At 37.8% G+C, this 14,039-nt stretch overlaps 1 protein-coding gene across 4 annotated transcripts in view; it reads left to right on the top strand.

The window, feature by feature from the left end:
- Window positions 1-14,039, top strand: part of MAST2 (microtubule associated serine/threonine kinase 2) — a 238,055-nt gene that overhangs the window by 70,631 nt on the left and 153,385 nt on the right. For all 4 annotated transcript variants that reach the window (XM_008965226.4, XM_008965228.4, XM_034964012.3 and 1 more), the window contains exon 4: window positions 12,051-12,082. In XM_008965226.4, the coding sequence (XP_008963474.4) occupies window positions 12,051-12,082 (32 nt within the window). The remainder of the gene's footprint in view (window positions 1-12,050; window positions 12,083-14,039) is intronic.

Below are 14,039 nucleotides of genomic sequence, written 5' to 3'. Positions count from 1 at the left end.
CATTTGTGAATTTTTTATTGTATAACCACATTCACATTTTGTTGGTAAACCCAACTCAGGAATAATGTATGATTCAGTTTTTTAAAATGCTCATGTATATAATGTAAGTTTCCTACTTTTCATCTTGAGGTAGTTTTGGTAAGGTATATGTTTTTAAGAGTTCGTCCATTTTGTTTATTTTGTTATTTATTGAGATCAATTTGTTTATATATATATAATTTTTTTTCTTTTAAACCTTTGCTGATTTGTTCTTCTGTTTCTCTTTGTATTTCTAATATTGGGTATTAAGACTCTTTTTTTTCATTATCAAGTATCAGTGGAATGCCGAGTACAGTGGCTCATGCCTATAATCCCAGCACTTTGAGAGTGCCAAGTGGGTGAATCACTTGAGCCCAGGAGCTGGAGACCAGCTTGGGCAACATGGTGAGATGTCTGTACAAATTAAAAAAAAAAATTTAAGTAGCCAGGCGTGGTGGTGCACACCTGTAGTTCCAGCTATTTGGGAAGCTAAAGTGGGAGGATCGTTTGAGCCTAGGAGGTCGATGCTGCCGTGAGCCATGATTGTGCCCCCTGTACTCCAGCCTGGGTGACAGCAAGACCGTGTCTCAAAAAAAATTAAAATAACAAAAACAAAAATTCATGGAAGATTTTTTTTGTTGTTGTTAGTTTTTCCAGAAACCAACTATCCCTTTATTTCAACCTTTTCATATCAGTTTGCTTTTGGTATATCTCTTGCAAATGGCATACAGTAGGTTTTCTTTAAAAAAAAAAAAAAAAAAAGTCCTGTTTGTAATGAAAAGTTTGTCTGTGTACATTTATTATGATTAATGATATATTTGGACTTGTTTCTGCCATATTATTTTTTGTATTCCATGTCCTACATCTCTATGCCTTACTGTCCCCCCCTTTTTTTTTTACCCTTTAAAAATATTGGTAGAGTTTTTTTTCTTATTTTCTTTTTCTATTTCTACTGGTGTGTTAGAACAAATTCAAACTTTAACCCCCTCCTGAACACTACAAGCACTCCTTGTCTCTTATTACCTCCCCCAAACTTATTTGGCCATGTAATCAAACTGAACTGAAACAGGCCAGTTTAAAAAACAACAACAAAACCATGAAATTCACTGTAACCAGAGGTGACCCAGTTTACCTGAGCTAGCATGATAAGAAAGTTCTGTTTTAACTCTATAAGGAGAGTCACTTTGTAATGAATAATCTGCTTTTTGTTCCCTGTTTGTGCTTTCTTAACCCATTTTCTGCTTAGAAAGCCAGCCCCCTCTGCTTAGCTCAGCAGAACACGCATTCTATTTTAAAGAATGAGATGTTACAGAATTGCAAACAAAAGTCAGTTTGATCTTTAAACTGAAAGTCAGTTTGATCTTTAAACTAAATCTGTTGTAATTTTGTCCTTTGACAATGGTATTGTCATCAGCAGTGGATTCTGAGTAGGCCCTAGAATGTTCACCACTCCTACCCTAACCCCAAGCAGTGTTATTTATGTTAGTTACATTATGTGGGTTTAATTATGAGTTATATCAAGAGACATATAATATTTTAGTGGCAGAGAATACCTTTTTTTCGTCATTGATTTGTTTGTTTTTCTTGAGTTCTCACTATGTTACCTAGGCTGGTCTCAAACTCTGGGCTCAAGTGATCCTCCCGCCATGGCCTCCCAAAGTGTTGGGATTACAGGCGTGAGCCACAGCACCTTGCCTGGTTGATTTTAAATGTTAGTTGAAAAGTTATTGTCTCCAAAACCCAATTCTCTATCCACTTCCAATGGAGTGGATTATTGGGTTATGTTTCTTAGAGTCTGTTAATTTCCTTCTCTGGAAAGAGTGCTGCTACTGCAGTGGGGATCAATGTACGTATAGTGTGAGAATTCAATAGCAAATGAGCCAGGCTGAGTCCCAGGGAGGGAGTTGCCTCAGGCATAGACAGCTTTGACCCATAGTCATCTCCATGCTGGTGACTGTTGACATAAAGGACAAGGACCAGCCTTGTGACTCCTGGCTTGCATATTTACTTGTGGGGGTAGCGGTTACTGCCTTTGGACACTTGGCCTTTGTCTTTTCTTTGGAAATATTTTATGGCTTTAGTCATTGTGAATAATGAGTAGTGCATATAGGCAGTGAATCCTCATCTGTGGGAATAGCACCATTTCGTGGTTTGTTTTTTTTTTTTTGAGACGGAGTTTTGCTCTTGCTTCCCAGGCTGGAGTGCAATGGGGCAATCTCGGCTCACCGCAACCTCCACTTGCTGGGTTCAAGAGATTCTCCTGCCTCAGCCTCCTGAGTAGCTGTGATTACAGGCATGCGCTACCACGCCCTGCTAATTTTCTTATTTTTAGAAGAGACGGGGTTTCTCCATGTTGGTCAGGCTGGTCTCAAACTCCCGACCTCAGGTGATCCACCAGCCTTGGCCTCCCAAAGTGCTGGGATTACAGGCGTGAGCCACCACGCCTGGCCATGAATGGCACCATTTCATGTTTTATTTAATACCTTTAGAAGTTTGCTTTGTGGACAATGAAAGAGAGTGACTGGTTATTTCTCTAGGATTTAGTATGTATAACTTTCTTTGTAACTTCAGAATATAGTTTAATATCTTTTATTTTGTTCAATATAGTCAAACATTACTTAAAGTTCTTTGGGAAATATCATCGTTGGCAGAAAGTATCAAAATGTATCAATTTGAGGGATCCAAATGGTAATAAAATTTTGGAGACTGTTAAAACAATATACCTTGAATATTTGGGGTGGAGTGATAGGGATGGAGTATTGGGGGTGGGGTTAGTTTTTAGAGAATAGCATCTTATCACTTAGCTTTAGAGCTTCGCTACTGGTGGGTTAGATTAGAAAAATGCAGTTTCTTCTTCCTATTTTTTTTTTTCTTTTTTTTGAGACAGGGTCTTGCTCTGTCACCCAGGCTGGAGTCCAGTAGCGTGATCTTGGCTCACTGCAACCTTCACCTCTGGTCTCAAGCGATCCTCCCACCTCGGTCCCCTGAATAGTTGGGACTACAGGCGTGCACCACCACTCCTGGCTAATTTTTTTTGAGCTTTATTATTAGAGACGAGGTCTCACTGTGTTGCTCAGGCTGGTCTTGAACTCCTGAGCTCAAGGGATCCTCCTGCCTCAGCCTCCCAAAGTGCTGGGATTACAGGTGTGAGCCACCACACCTGGTCAATTTCTTATTATTAATCCAAAGTGTCTTACTTTAAACTTTTAAGTTTATTTTAAAAATTTAAGCCTAGGAATAACTTTTGTGAGAAAGGCAGAGTAGGTATTTTTATCTCAGGTGAACAGGTAAGAATAATGAGGTTTAGAAAGGTTTAATGACTGACCAAGATTTTATAAGGAAGTAAGTAGCAGAATTGCATTCACATATTTTTCTGACTGAGTCCTAGTTTCTTTATACCATGTAGAAATATCCTGTTAATATCATCAAGCTGTTCATCAAACTCAAATGAGAATAACACATTATTTATAGAATAAAGGTTTTTGTTTGTTTGTTTTTGTTTTTTCTTCTTGAGACAGAATCTCTCTCTGTTGCCCAGGCTGGAGTACAGTGGTGTGATCTTGGCTTACTGCAGCCTCTGCCTCCCAAGCTCAAGTGATCTTCCCACCTCAGCCCCCTGAGTAGCTGGGACCGCTGGCACATGCCAATATGCCCAGCAATTTTTTGTAGTTTTTGTAGAGATGGGGTTTCACCATGTTGCCCAGTCTGGTCTCGAACTCCTGAGCTCAAGCAATCCTCTCGCCTCGGCATCCCAAAGTGCTGGGATTACAGGTGTGAGCCACTGTGACTGGTCTAAAGTATTTTCATGTACATTACTTTATTTGACTTTTACAACTGCTGTATCTAAGCCTTTGAGGTAGATGGAATCCCAGGTCACACAGTTACATGTTTTTGAGCCACGACAGAAGCCTAGTTTTCCAAACTTTAAATTTTGTGTTCTTGACCAGGCATGGTGGCTCACGCCTATAATCCCAGCGCTTTGGGAGGCGGAGGCAGGTGGATCACGAGGTCAGGAGATAATGTTCCTTTTAAGACTAGATAGTAAATGATATTAACATAGATTTTCTTCCTCGGTAATATTTTTCTCTTCTTAAAGCATTCCGACTCTCCATGGAGTAACTACCAGCCAGGAGACTGTCAGTAAATAATATGTGATAATAGAGCATATTCTTCCCCTAGTAAAGCTTCTTGCTGAAATTATTGCAATTGATAGTTTTCATCAATGCAACTCCAAACTGGTAGGCAGGACCCTATTGTCTTATAATTGCCTTATAATGATGATAACAATAATAGTATGAACCATTTACTTACTTGATGGATTCATAGATTTATTCATCCAGTATTCATTTGTTGCCTACTAGGCTAGGTATTCTGCTGGGTGCCAGGAATGTCCTTGAGAGCAAGACTAATTCCTACTCTCCTGGAGCTAACAGTCAAATAAAACAGATAATTTAGCAAATAATTATAATAACCAGTGAAGTAGGTATGATTGAGGAATTAAAGGAATATTTGGATACTATATGAAAGGAGGCTGGGGAAACTGTAGAAAAACTTTCCAGAGGAAACGAAGTTTAAGCTGAAGTCCAGGAATGTATAAAAAGAGATAAAGAAAAGTAATCCAGACCAGGAGAACAATAAGTGTGAAGACCTGAAGGTGAAAGAAAGCATGGCAAGCCTGAGTCCAAAACTCCAATAAGACCGGAGAATTATGCAAATGATACTGAGGAGGGAGGCAGTCAGAGCCAAGTAGTGCCCTGTAGACTACAGAAAGGATTTTAGACTTTATCCATTGCAGAATTATAAGAGAGAAAGGACACATTTAAAAAAGTTATTTTTGGCCGGGCACGGTGGCTCACGCCTGTAATCCCAGCACTTTGGGCGACCGAGGTAGGTGGATCACCTGGGGTCAGGAGTTCGAGACCAGCCTTACCAACATGGTGAAACCCTGTCTCTACTAAAAATACAAAAATTAGCCGGACGTGGTGACGCATGCCTGTAATCCCAGCTACTTGGGAGGCTGAGGCAGGAGAATCGCTTGAACCTGGGAGACGGAGGTTGCAGTGAGCCAAGATCGCGCCACTGCACTCCAGCCTGGGTGACAGAACGAGACTTCATCTCAAAAAAAAAAAAAAAGTTATTTTTGACTTCAGTATTTATTTCATTATACCCACAGTTATCACTCAGAAAACAGGTACTATATATGATATTTACATTGATATAACATTAATCAAGGGGGACAAAACTGAATGAAAGGGAGACCAATTAGGAGGATGTTATAGGATGATGGTGGCTTGTGCCCGGGGAAATAGAAGTGAATTGACAGATTAAAGATAGATATTTTGGAAGTAGAATTGACCGAGCTTGATGAATAATGGATGTAGAGAGTGAGAGAAAGTGAAGAATGAAGAATGACCCTGGGTTTGGTGGTACCATCATCAAAATAGACAACAGAGAAGGAGCATGACTGAGTAGAAAGATCAGCTGAGTTTTAGACATATTAAGGACAAGGTAGTTGTATGTACAACTATAGAGGTCAGCAAAAAGATCTGGGATAGAGATACAAATTTGAGATTGTAAAATACATAGAGAAAGGAGAGTGTACAAGCAGAACTTCAAGGGCAGTCCACATTTAAGGGTCTAAGGTGATGAAGGATGGGCCTGCAAAGGTGTTTAAATGGTGTGTTTGCAGGGATAAGAGGAAAAACAAGAGAATGTGGCTTCATGGCAAGAAAAGTCTTCCAGGACAGAAGAGTGAATGATACTATCAGGTGCTGTTGAGCAGTGGAGCCAAAAAAGATAGGTGGACTAAAAATGCAGTGAAGCTTCATTACACTGGCGTTATACATTACATTGGCAGTGTGCCAAGAATGGTTTAAATGGGCTGGTAAGGTCTAGGGATATTTATAGAGTGTTGAAGAATGAGTAGGAAGTGAGAAATTAGAGACATTGGATGTAGATAACTCATTCAAGAAGTGTGGTTGTGAAGGGAAATAAAATTGATAAGGCAGTATTTGAAGAGGGATGTGTAGTTATTAAGGGAATTTATTTCCTTATCTCAAGCTGGAATAGACTTGAATGTGTTCAGAATGCTAATCAGGAAGATCATTAAGAACATGAAGAGTCAAGAGATAATGAGTAGATCAGAGAAGGCTGAATGGAATGGGCTTCACCTGATATTGTAATGTATTACCAGGTATTACCAGCCTAGTTGCTGGAAGGTTATGAGTAAAATAATTTATGGTTATCTGTCTAAATGGGAGTACTCTTGCCTCAGCCAAGTTTCCTGATTGTGTAGCTTTTCTCCCCAACTTGCTGTGAATATTCCCTGGGAAAAGGAGGATTGAGAAATCATTGCTATTTGGACTACCTTTATGTGGTTGGGCCCTTCTTGTTCCACTGTGCCTTAGTTGTCACAGAATGTACTGATCTGGAGTCCTGGGCATCAAATGCAGGCTTTTGTATAGGTGTAAGGAAGTCGGAAGGGATGGATTTCCACGGATGCGCTTCCGTGCCTCTAAAGGAATGCAGAGAGGGGCATATATGCATTTTAGGAAATTTTATTATTGTTAGCCAAAACTATAGTCTACCATATTACCCATTTAAACTATTCAAGAAGTCAGAACTGTCATGTAGATTCAAAGAACAAATATTTCCAGTTTTATATAGATTGTTTCAGAAAGTAGAAAAAGAGGATATATTACCTTAGCACATTTTATGAGTGTCTTCGTCTGTTCGTGCTGCTATAAAAAAATACCACAGATTGGATCATTTATAAAGAACAGACATTTATTTTCTCACAGTCCTGGAGTCTGAGAAGTCCAAGATCAAGGTGTTGGCATTTGTGTGGTGAGTGCCTTCTTGCTGTTTCTTCACATGGTGGAGGATGGAAAAGCAAAAAGGGCTGAAAGCTGTATGAAGCCTCTTTTTTTTCTTTTAATTTTGATTTTTTTGAGATGGGGTCTTGCTCTGTTGGCCAAGCTGACCTCAGACTCCTGGGCTTAAGCGATTCTCCTGCCTCAATCTCCTGAGTAGCTGGGACTACAGGTGCACATCACCATGCCTGGCTTAAAGCCTTATGAAGGCCTTAATCCCGTTTACAAGAGAGGAGGCCTCATGACCTAATCACCTCCTACAGGCCCCACCTCGTAATACTATCACATTGGATTTTAAAGTCCAATGTGAATTTTGGACGAGACACAAACATTGAAACCTTAGCAGTGAGGATAGTATAAGTATGATGTCAAAATTGGACAAGAACAATTTGAGACGAGAAAGTATATAGGCCAGTCTTACTTATTAACATACAGGCAAATATCCTAAATAAAAGTTTCTAGGCCTAGATACTTTTATTAGTGAAAGCTGTTAATATTTAAGGCAGAAATAACACCAGTCTTACATAATTTCTTTCAGAAAATAGAGGAGTAAGGAACAGTTCCCAGTCAGTTTTAGGAGACCGGCATAATTGTGATATATAAAAATCTGACAAAGAAATTATAAGAAAATTAGAGATTATTATCCCTTATGAAAATAGGTGCAAAAATCATTAAAAAGATATTAGCTAATAGAATCTAGCAATGTATTTGATAAAATTGAAGTTAGGTTGGGCGCGGTGGCTCACGCCTGTAATCCCAGCACTTTGAGAGGCCAAGGCGGGTGGATCACCTGAGGTCAGGAGTTTGAGACCAGCCTGGCTAACATGGTGAAACCCCGTCTCTATTAAAAATACAAAAATTAGCCAGGCATGGTGGCACATGCTTGTAAACCCAGTTACTTGGGAGGCTGAGGCAGGAAAATCACTTGAACCTGGGAGGCAGAGGGTGCAGTGAGCAGAGATCACGCCACTGCATTCCAGTCTGGGTGATGGAGCAAGGCTCTATCTCAAAAAAAAAAAAAAAGTTGACTTTAACTCAGAAATGCAAAATTAGTTTAATCTTAGCAAATCAATCACTGTAATTTGCCACATTAACAGAAGAGAAAAACTATGTAAGCATTTCAGTAGATGCAGAGAAAGTATTTGACATAATCCATGCCCATTTGTGAGAAAGACTATGAACAAATTAGGAATAGAAGAGAACTTGATAAAAAGTTATCCATGAAAAACCTATAACTAACATAATATTAAATATTCAAAATGTTAAATGCTTTTCTTGTAAGATCAGATGAGAAGCAAGACAAGGATGTCTACCACTTCATTTAACATCTTATAGAAAATTCTAGAAAATGGAAAGAAGTAAAGCTCCCTATTATAGAAGATATGATTGTTTATATAGAAAAATTCTAAGGAATGTACAAAACATTTATGATTAATAATAATTTTACCAAAGTATAGGATACATGGTCAATATAAAAATTAATTGAATTTCTATAAACATGCAAGCAATTGGAAAATGAAATAAAAGTTTTTATTTATAATAGCTTTAAAAAATCTACTTAGGGATGAGCTTAATAAAAGGAGTGCAAGGTGTTTTTGTTAAAAACGATAAAACATTGCTTAGAGTAATTAAAGAACTCGGTAAATGGAGAAGTACTATGTTCATGTATTATAAGACTTGATATTTTGAGATATCACTTCTTTCCAAATTGATGTATAATCCCAGCAGGCTTTTTTTTTTGGTAAAAATTAATAATTGAATTCAAAAATTCAAATCGAAATGCAAGAATCTAGAATATCTAAAGCAATCTTGGAAAATAACAAAGTTAAAGGACTGTACAATCTGACTTTAGGACTAAATATAAAACCACAGAATCATGATAGTGTGGTGCTTGCATAGGGCAGAAAAATAGATCAGTAGGATGCAATAGAGAGCCCAGAAAGGTTAAAAAAAAAATTGTTAGGGAAAGGACAGTGTTTTCAATAAATGGTATTGAAATAAGTGGATATCCATATAAAAAAAATGAACCTTAATTTCATCTCACATACTACCTCAAAATTAATTTTCACTCATCAAAAGGCTCCACTGGCCTGGCATGGTGGCTCACGCCTGTAATCCCAACACTTTGGGAGGTTGAGGCAGGTGGATCACCTGAGGTCAGGAGTTCTAGACCAACTTGACCAATATGGTGAAAACCCATCTCTACTAAGAATATAAAAATTAGCTGGGCATGGTGATGGGTGCCTGTAATCCCAGCTACTCGAGAGGCTGGGGCAGGAAAATCACTTGAACCCAGGAGGTGGAGGTTGCCGCACGCCGAGATTGCACCACTGCGCTCCAGCCAGGGTGACAGAGCGAGACTCCATCTCAAAAAAAAAAAAAAAAGGCACCACCAATAACTTTAGTAGGCAAGCCACAGATTAGAACATATTTACAAAACACATATGACAAAGCACTTGTATTTAGAAGATTATGAAGAGCTCTTATAATTCAATAGTAAAAAGATAACTCAATTTTTAAAAAGGTAAAAAAATTTTAAGATACTTCACAAAGGAATATATATTGATGGTTAATAAGCACATGAAAAGATACTCAACATCGTTAGTCATCAGGAAAATGATTAAAGCCACAATGAGATACCCGTACACACCTAAATGGCTAAAATGTAAAATGACTAAAATATAAAAAACTGATACCATGTATTGGCATGAATGTAGAGTAGTTCAAACTTTCTTATATTATTAATGTGAACATAACATGTATTAGCTAGGATGTGAAGCAGTTGAAACTCTCATACATTGTTAATGGGAATGTAGCATGGTATAATCACTTTAGAAAAAGGTCTGGTAGCTTCTTATAAATCTAAATATATATCTACCCTTTAACTGAGTAATTCTACACTTTTAGGGATTTACCCAAGAGAAGTGAAATATAGCTTGTCAAAAGACATGTTATAGGAATGTTAATAGCTGAAAAATGGAATTGGAGAAAAGATAAATTAACTGGGGTATATTATTCATATTGCTATTGTGTTACCTGCAACAACATGGATACATCTCACAAATACTATGCTGAGTTGAAGAAGCCTATGTAAAAAGGTTTATATTTGTATGGTTCCATTCATATGAAGTTTTGAGGAAGTAAAAGTAATCTGTGGTGACATAATGAGAATAATATTTGCTTGGGGTAGGAGGATAGTGGTTTGTTTGGGGATTTATGAAGAAAGGACATGGTGGAACTTTCTGGATTGATGGACATGTTCTATATTTTGATAGAGATTTAGGTTATGAGTATATGTACTTAACAGACTTATCAATTGGCATACGTAAGATTAAGTAATTTAAGATTTGTACAGTTGAATGTTTGTAAATTTACCTAGAAAAACACACAAAAGAATTGCAATCAAATACTGAATTTTAGCAAAAATAATTTTATAAAATAAGTGAATTTTACAAAAATAAGGCATATTAAACTTATTGTGAAAAGTAAACCGGCTGGGCGTGATGGCTCACACCTGTAATCTCAGCACTGTGGGAGACCAAGGTGGGAGGATCACTTGAGGTCAGGAGTTTGAGACCAGCCTGGCCAACATGGCGAACCCCTGTCTCTACTAAAAATACAAAAAAATTAGCTGGGCATGGTGGTGCATGCCTGTAATTCCAGCTACTCAGGAGGCTGAGGCAGTAGAATCGCTTGAACCCAGGAAGTGGAGGTTGCAGTGAACCGAGATCGGCCAGCCTGGGTGACAGCGTGAGACTCCATCTCAAAAAAAAAAAAAAAGAAAAGAAAAAAGCAAATCTATAAAATGTTTAGAAGAAAATATAAGCACATATATTCATGACTGTGTATCAGGGATATATTTCTTACATGGGCAGTTGTTTTGGAGAGCAATTTGGAATATCCAGTACTTTATGACTCAGTAGTTCAACATCCAAGAAACTTTTTCTACATGCGCACTAGGAAACAACTACAAGAATGTTTACAAGAGTATTGTTTTAATGGAGAAGAAAAAGATGGAAAGAAAATTAAATTTCCATTTACTAGAGAATAGATAAATAAATATTGGTATATTCATAGACTGGACCACTGTCTGAAGATCAGTGAACTAAAGTGAAATATATCCACATGGGTGAATCTCCCAGTTTTCATAATGTTGGCTGATGTCAACAGAGGAATACATATAATATAATACCATGTATATATAATTTTAAAACATGTAAAACAATACTACTAATTTTTTACAAATCCAAAAACACGTATTGAAAATATTAAAAAAATTAAGAATAGTTGTTAATTTAGGACTGGTGGGAGGTGGGACTTGATACACTTGGAAAGCAAGTCACAGGGGCCCCAGCTGTTATCTGTTATCGTAAAGGTTATTTCTTATGCCAGTGGTGTGTGAAGTCATCTCTTTGTTATATTATTAACTATACTACTTTATTTGTCTAAAATATTTTCTAATTATCACCCACTGCCCCTAATCCTATTTCATTCCTTCTGTATGCTTGCCACTAATGCCCTTTACAATTCAGCAGCAGTTAATGGCTGGCCTAGAGTGCCTGTAATCTACACTGGGGAGATGGTTCCATCTAGTGGGAAAAATGTTGCATGTATTCTATGAGACATTCCTTTTAGGAAGGAAGGATAAAGAAGTAATAGTTTGCCTGAGTCCTTTTATTTCACAAAAATTTAAGAGACAGGCTGGGCATGGTGGCTCACACCTGTAATCCCAGTACTTTGGGAGGCCGAGGCGGGCGGATCACGAGGTCAGGAGATCGAGACCATCCTGGCTAACACGGTGAAACCCCGTCTCTACTAAAAAAAAAAAAAAAAAAAAAAAATTAGCCAGGCGTGGTGGCGGGTGCCTGTAGTCCCAGCTACTCAGGAGGCTGAGACAGGAGAAAGGCGTGAACCTGGGAGGTGGAGCTTGCAGTGAGCCGAGATTGCGCCACTGCACTCCAGCCTGGGAGACAAAATGAGACTCCGTCTCAAAAAAAAAAAAATAAATAAAATTTAAGAGGCAAAGAAAAAGTTATTATTTAGAAATATGTGGCCTTTTCCATTATTAAGATAATGCTGTGAATTTCCTAGGACATTTAGGTAGACCAACAGGACTCAGATGGGTTCTTATTTCTAACTTGCATATGTTTTGTTTTTCAGAAGGAGTTGAGCCTTCCAAGAAGAGGCAGCTTGTAAGTAGATGATTATTACCATTATGATTATGATCTCCTACTTAGGAACCCCTCTTGGGAACATTTCCCACTATCATGTGGAGGAATCCCGCTCAGTACACAGTTTCTTTCTGTGTACTCCTATCTGAGCTAGGGAAGCCAGCAGGCCAACTGACTTCTCCCACCAGGTCAGATCTTCCCGTCCTCCCCATTCCTCCCGACCTCCAAACCTCTTCCCTCTCAGTTTCTACATAGCATTCTGGGAAAGTTACAACTTAAATATTCATCACAGTCTTATACTTGTGCTTTGGGATTTACTGAGTTTTCGTAGACTCAAGCTAAGGAAGTAGGAATATTAAAATGGAAACCCTTTGCATTTACATCTATCCCGTAACATGGTATGAGGAGAAGACCAACTTTTCTGATAAGTTGAGGCAAGGCCAGCTAAGTTTGGAGCCTATGTTGAATGGAATAGGTTCCCAACCTGTTTGGTTTTTTTCTGGTTTCAGGGTTAGGGGAGATTAATAAATAGTCTTTGTCCCTGGATTTTAATTTCTTAAATTCTCTTGGACTGCTTTTCCTCTAGGAATTCTGTTGGGGCAGTATTAGAAATTTGGCCAATCAGAATCTCCTGGAATGTTTGTTAAAGTGCAGAGTGTGAACTTAATGCATTAAAATCTCTGTGTTGGGGCCCAAAAACCTGTACTGTATATACCTAAAACATACTCATATTTACCATGATTTACTAGTAAAGTCACATCTGGGGAACCCTAAGGAAATAGAGCTGTGATAAAACAATGGCTTTTAAACTTTTCCTTAACAAAAAAAGAGATGTAATTAAGGAGGAGATCACAACAGCATTCATATTTATTAAGTATACTTTATATACACATCATATGCAATTTTTAAATGTTTAAATGAAACATGTAGTAATTCTTTCTGTTACTGTCCATTTTAGGATTTTGTTTTGTGAAAAATGCTCTAGTGATTAAATTTTCCTCTGAGGTTTTTGTGAAGCCTTTTGGGCTGTTTACGAAAACTTATTTTGGTTTGATATGAAGAGACTTGAGTCAGAAAACTCATAAGGTTCAGTCTTGACCATGCCATTTAACTAGCTTTGTAAACCTAGACAAATCACTTTATCTTCTTAAACCTCAGTTGCCTTATCTATAAAATGAAGATAATGTTACCTGTGTTTTCTTCTTACTAAGCCTGTTAGAAGGATCACTTAATATATGTATAGTGCTTTATTACTTATAGTTTAATTTTAATATATATTAGTTTTAGAATTCTTAATGGGTTAAATTTGGATGAATTCTATTATTTAAGAGGCACATTTTAAATTTTAAATTCAGTTTCTAGCAGTGGATATTCAGTCTAGCTTCACAAGTGTCCTGAGTCTTCTGTAAATGGCAAGGGCTCTAACAGGACTCTTAGAGGAATGAGACACCAAATAGGTATGCATAACTGAAAAGGAGTAGCTTTTCAGCATCATAGTCAGGAAATATTTGTACTTGGTCATTTTTCTAATATTTCTGCCCCCCCCCCCCCCCCCCGCTTTTTTTTGGTTGCTTCTATTTGAAAACTGCCTGAGATTTGCCTTTTCTTAGTATTAAGTGAAATAAATTAAGGCCTGAGACAGGTAGCTTCTTGCAGAAATGTGTGTCCTCAATGAATGGAGTTGCTGGGAAGAAGGAGAAGGAGGAGTATTCTTATTTTTATTTTATACCAGAATAATTTTTTGGTCATTTTAGTGATATCTAAAGTTAGGCCTACTCTAACTGCCTTAAAAACGTTTAATTAATAAGGATCAGAAATAGATTTTCCCTCCTCTTTTTTGATAAAGTAACTCACATTTAAACAATTGATCACTCAGTAAATACACAGTAATATCTACTCTGGGTCAGGTGCGGTGGCTCACACCTATAGTCCCAGCACTTTGGGAGGCTGAGGTAGGTGGATCACCTGAGGTCAGTAG

The sequence above is a fragment of the Pan paniscus genome, chromosome 1 (genome assembly GCF_029289425.2).
Source record: "Pan paniscus chromosome 1, NHGRI_mPanPan1-v2.0_pri, whole genome shotgun sequence".
Taxonomy (NCBI): Eukaryota; Metazoa; Chordata; class Mammalia; order Primates; family Hominidae; genus Pan; species Pan paniscus.
Note: the sequence above shows the minus strand (reverse complement) of the source record. Positions and strands in the feature narration are given on the sequence as shown.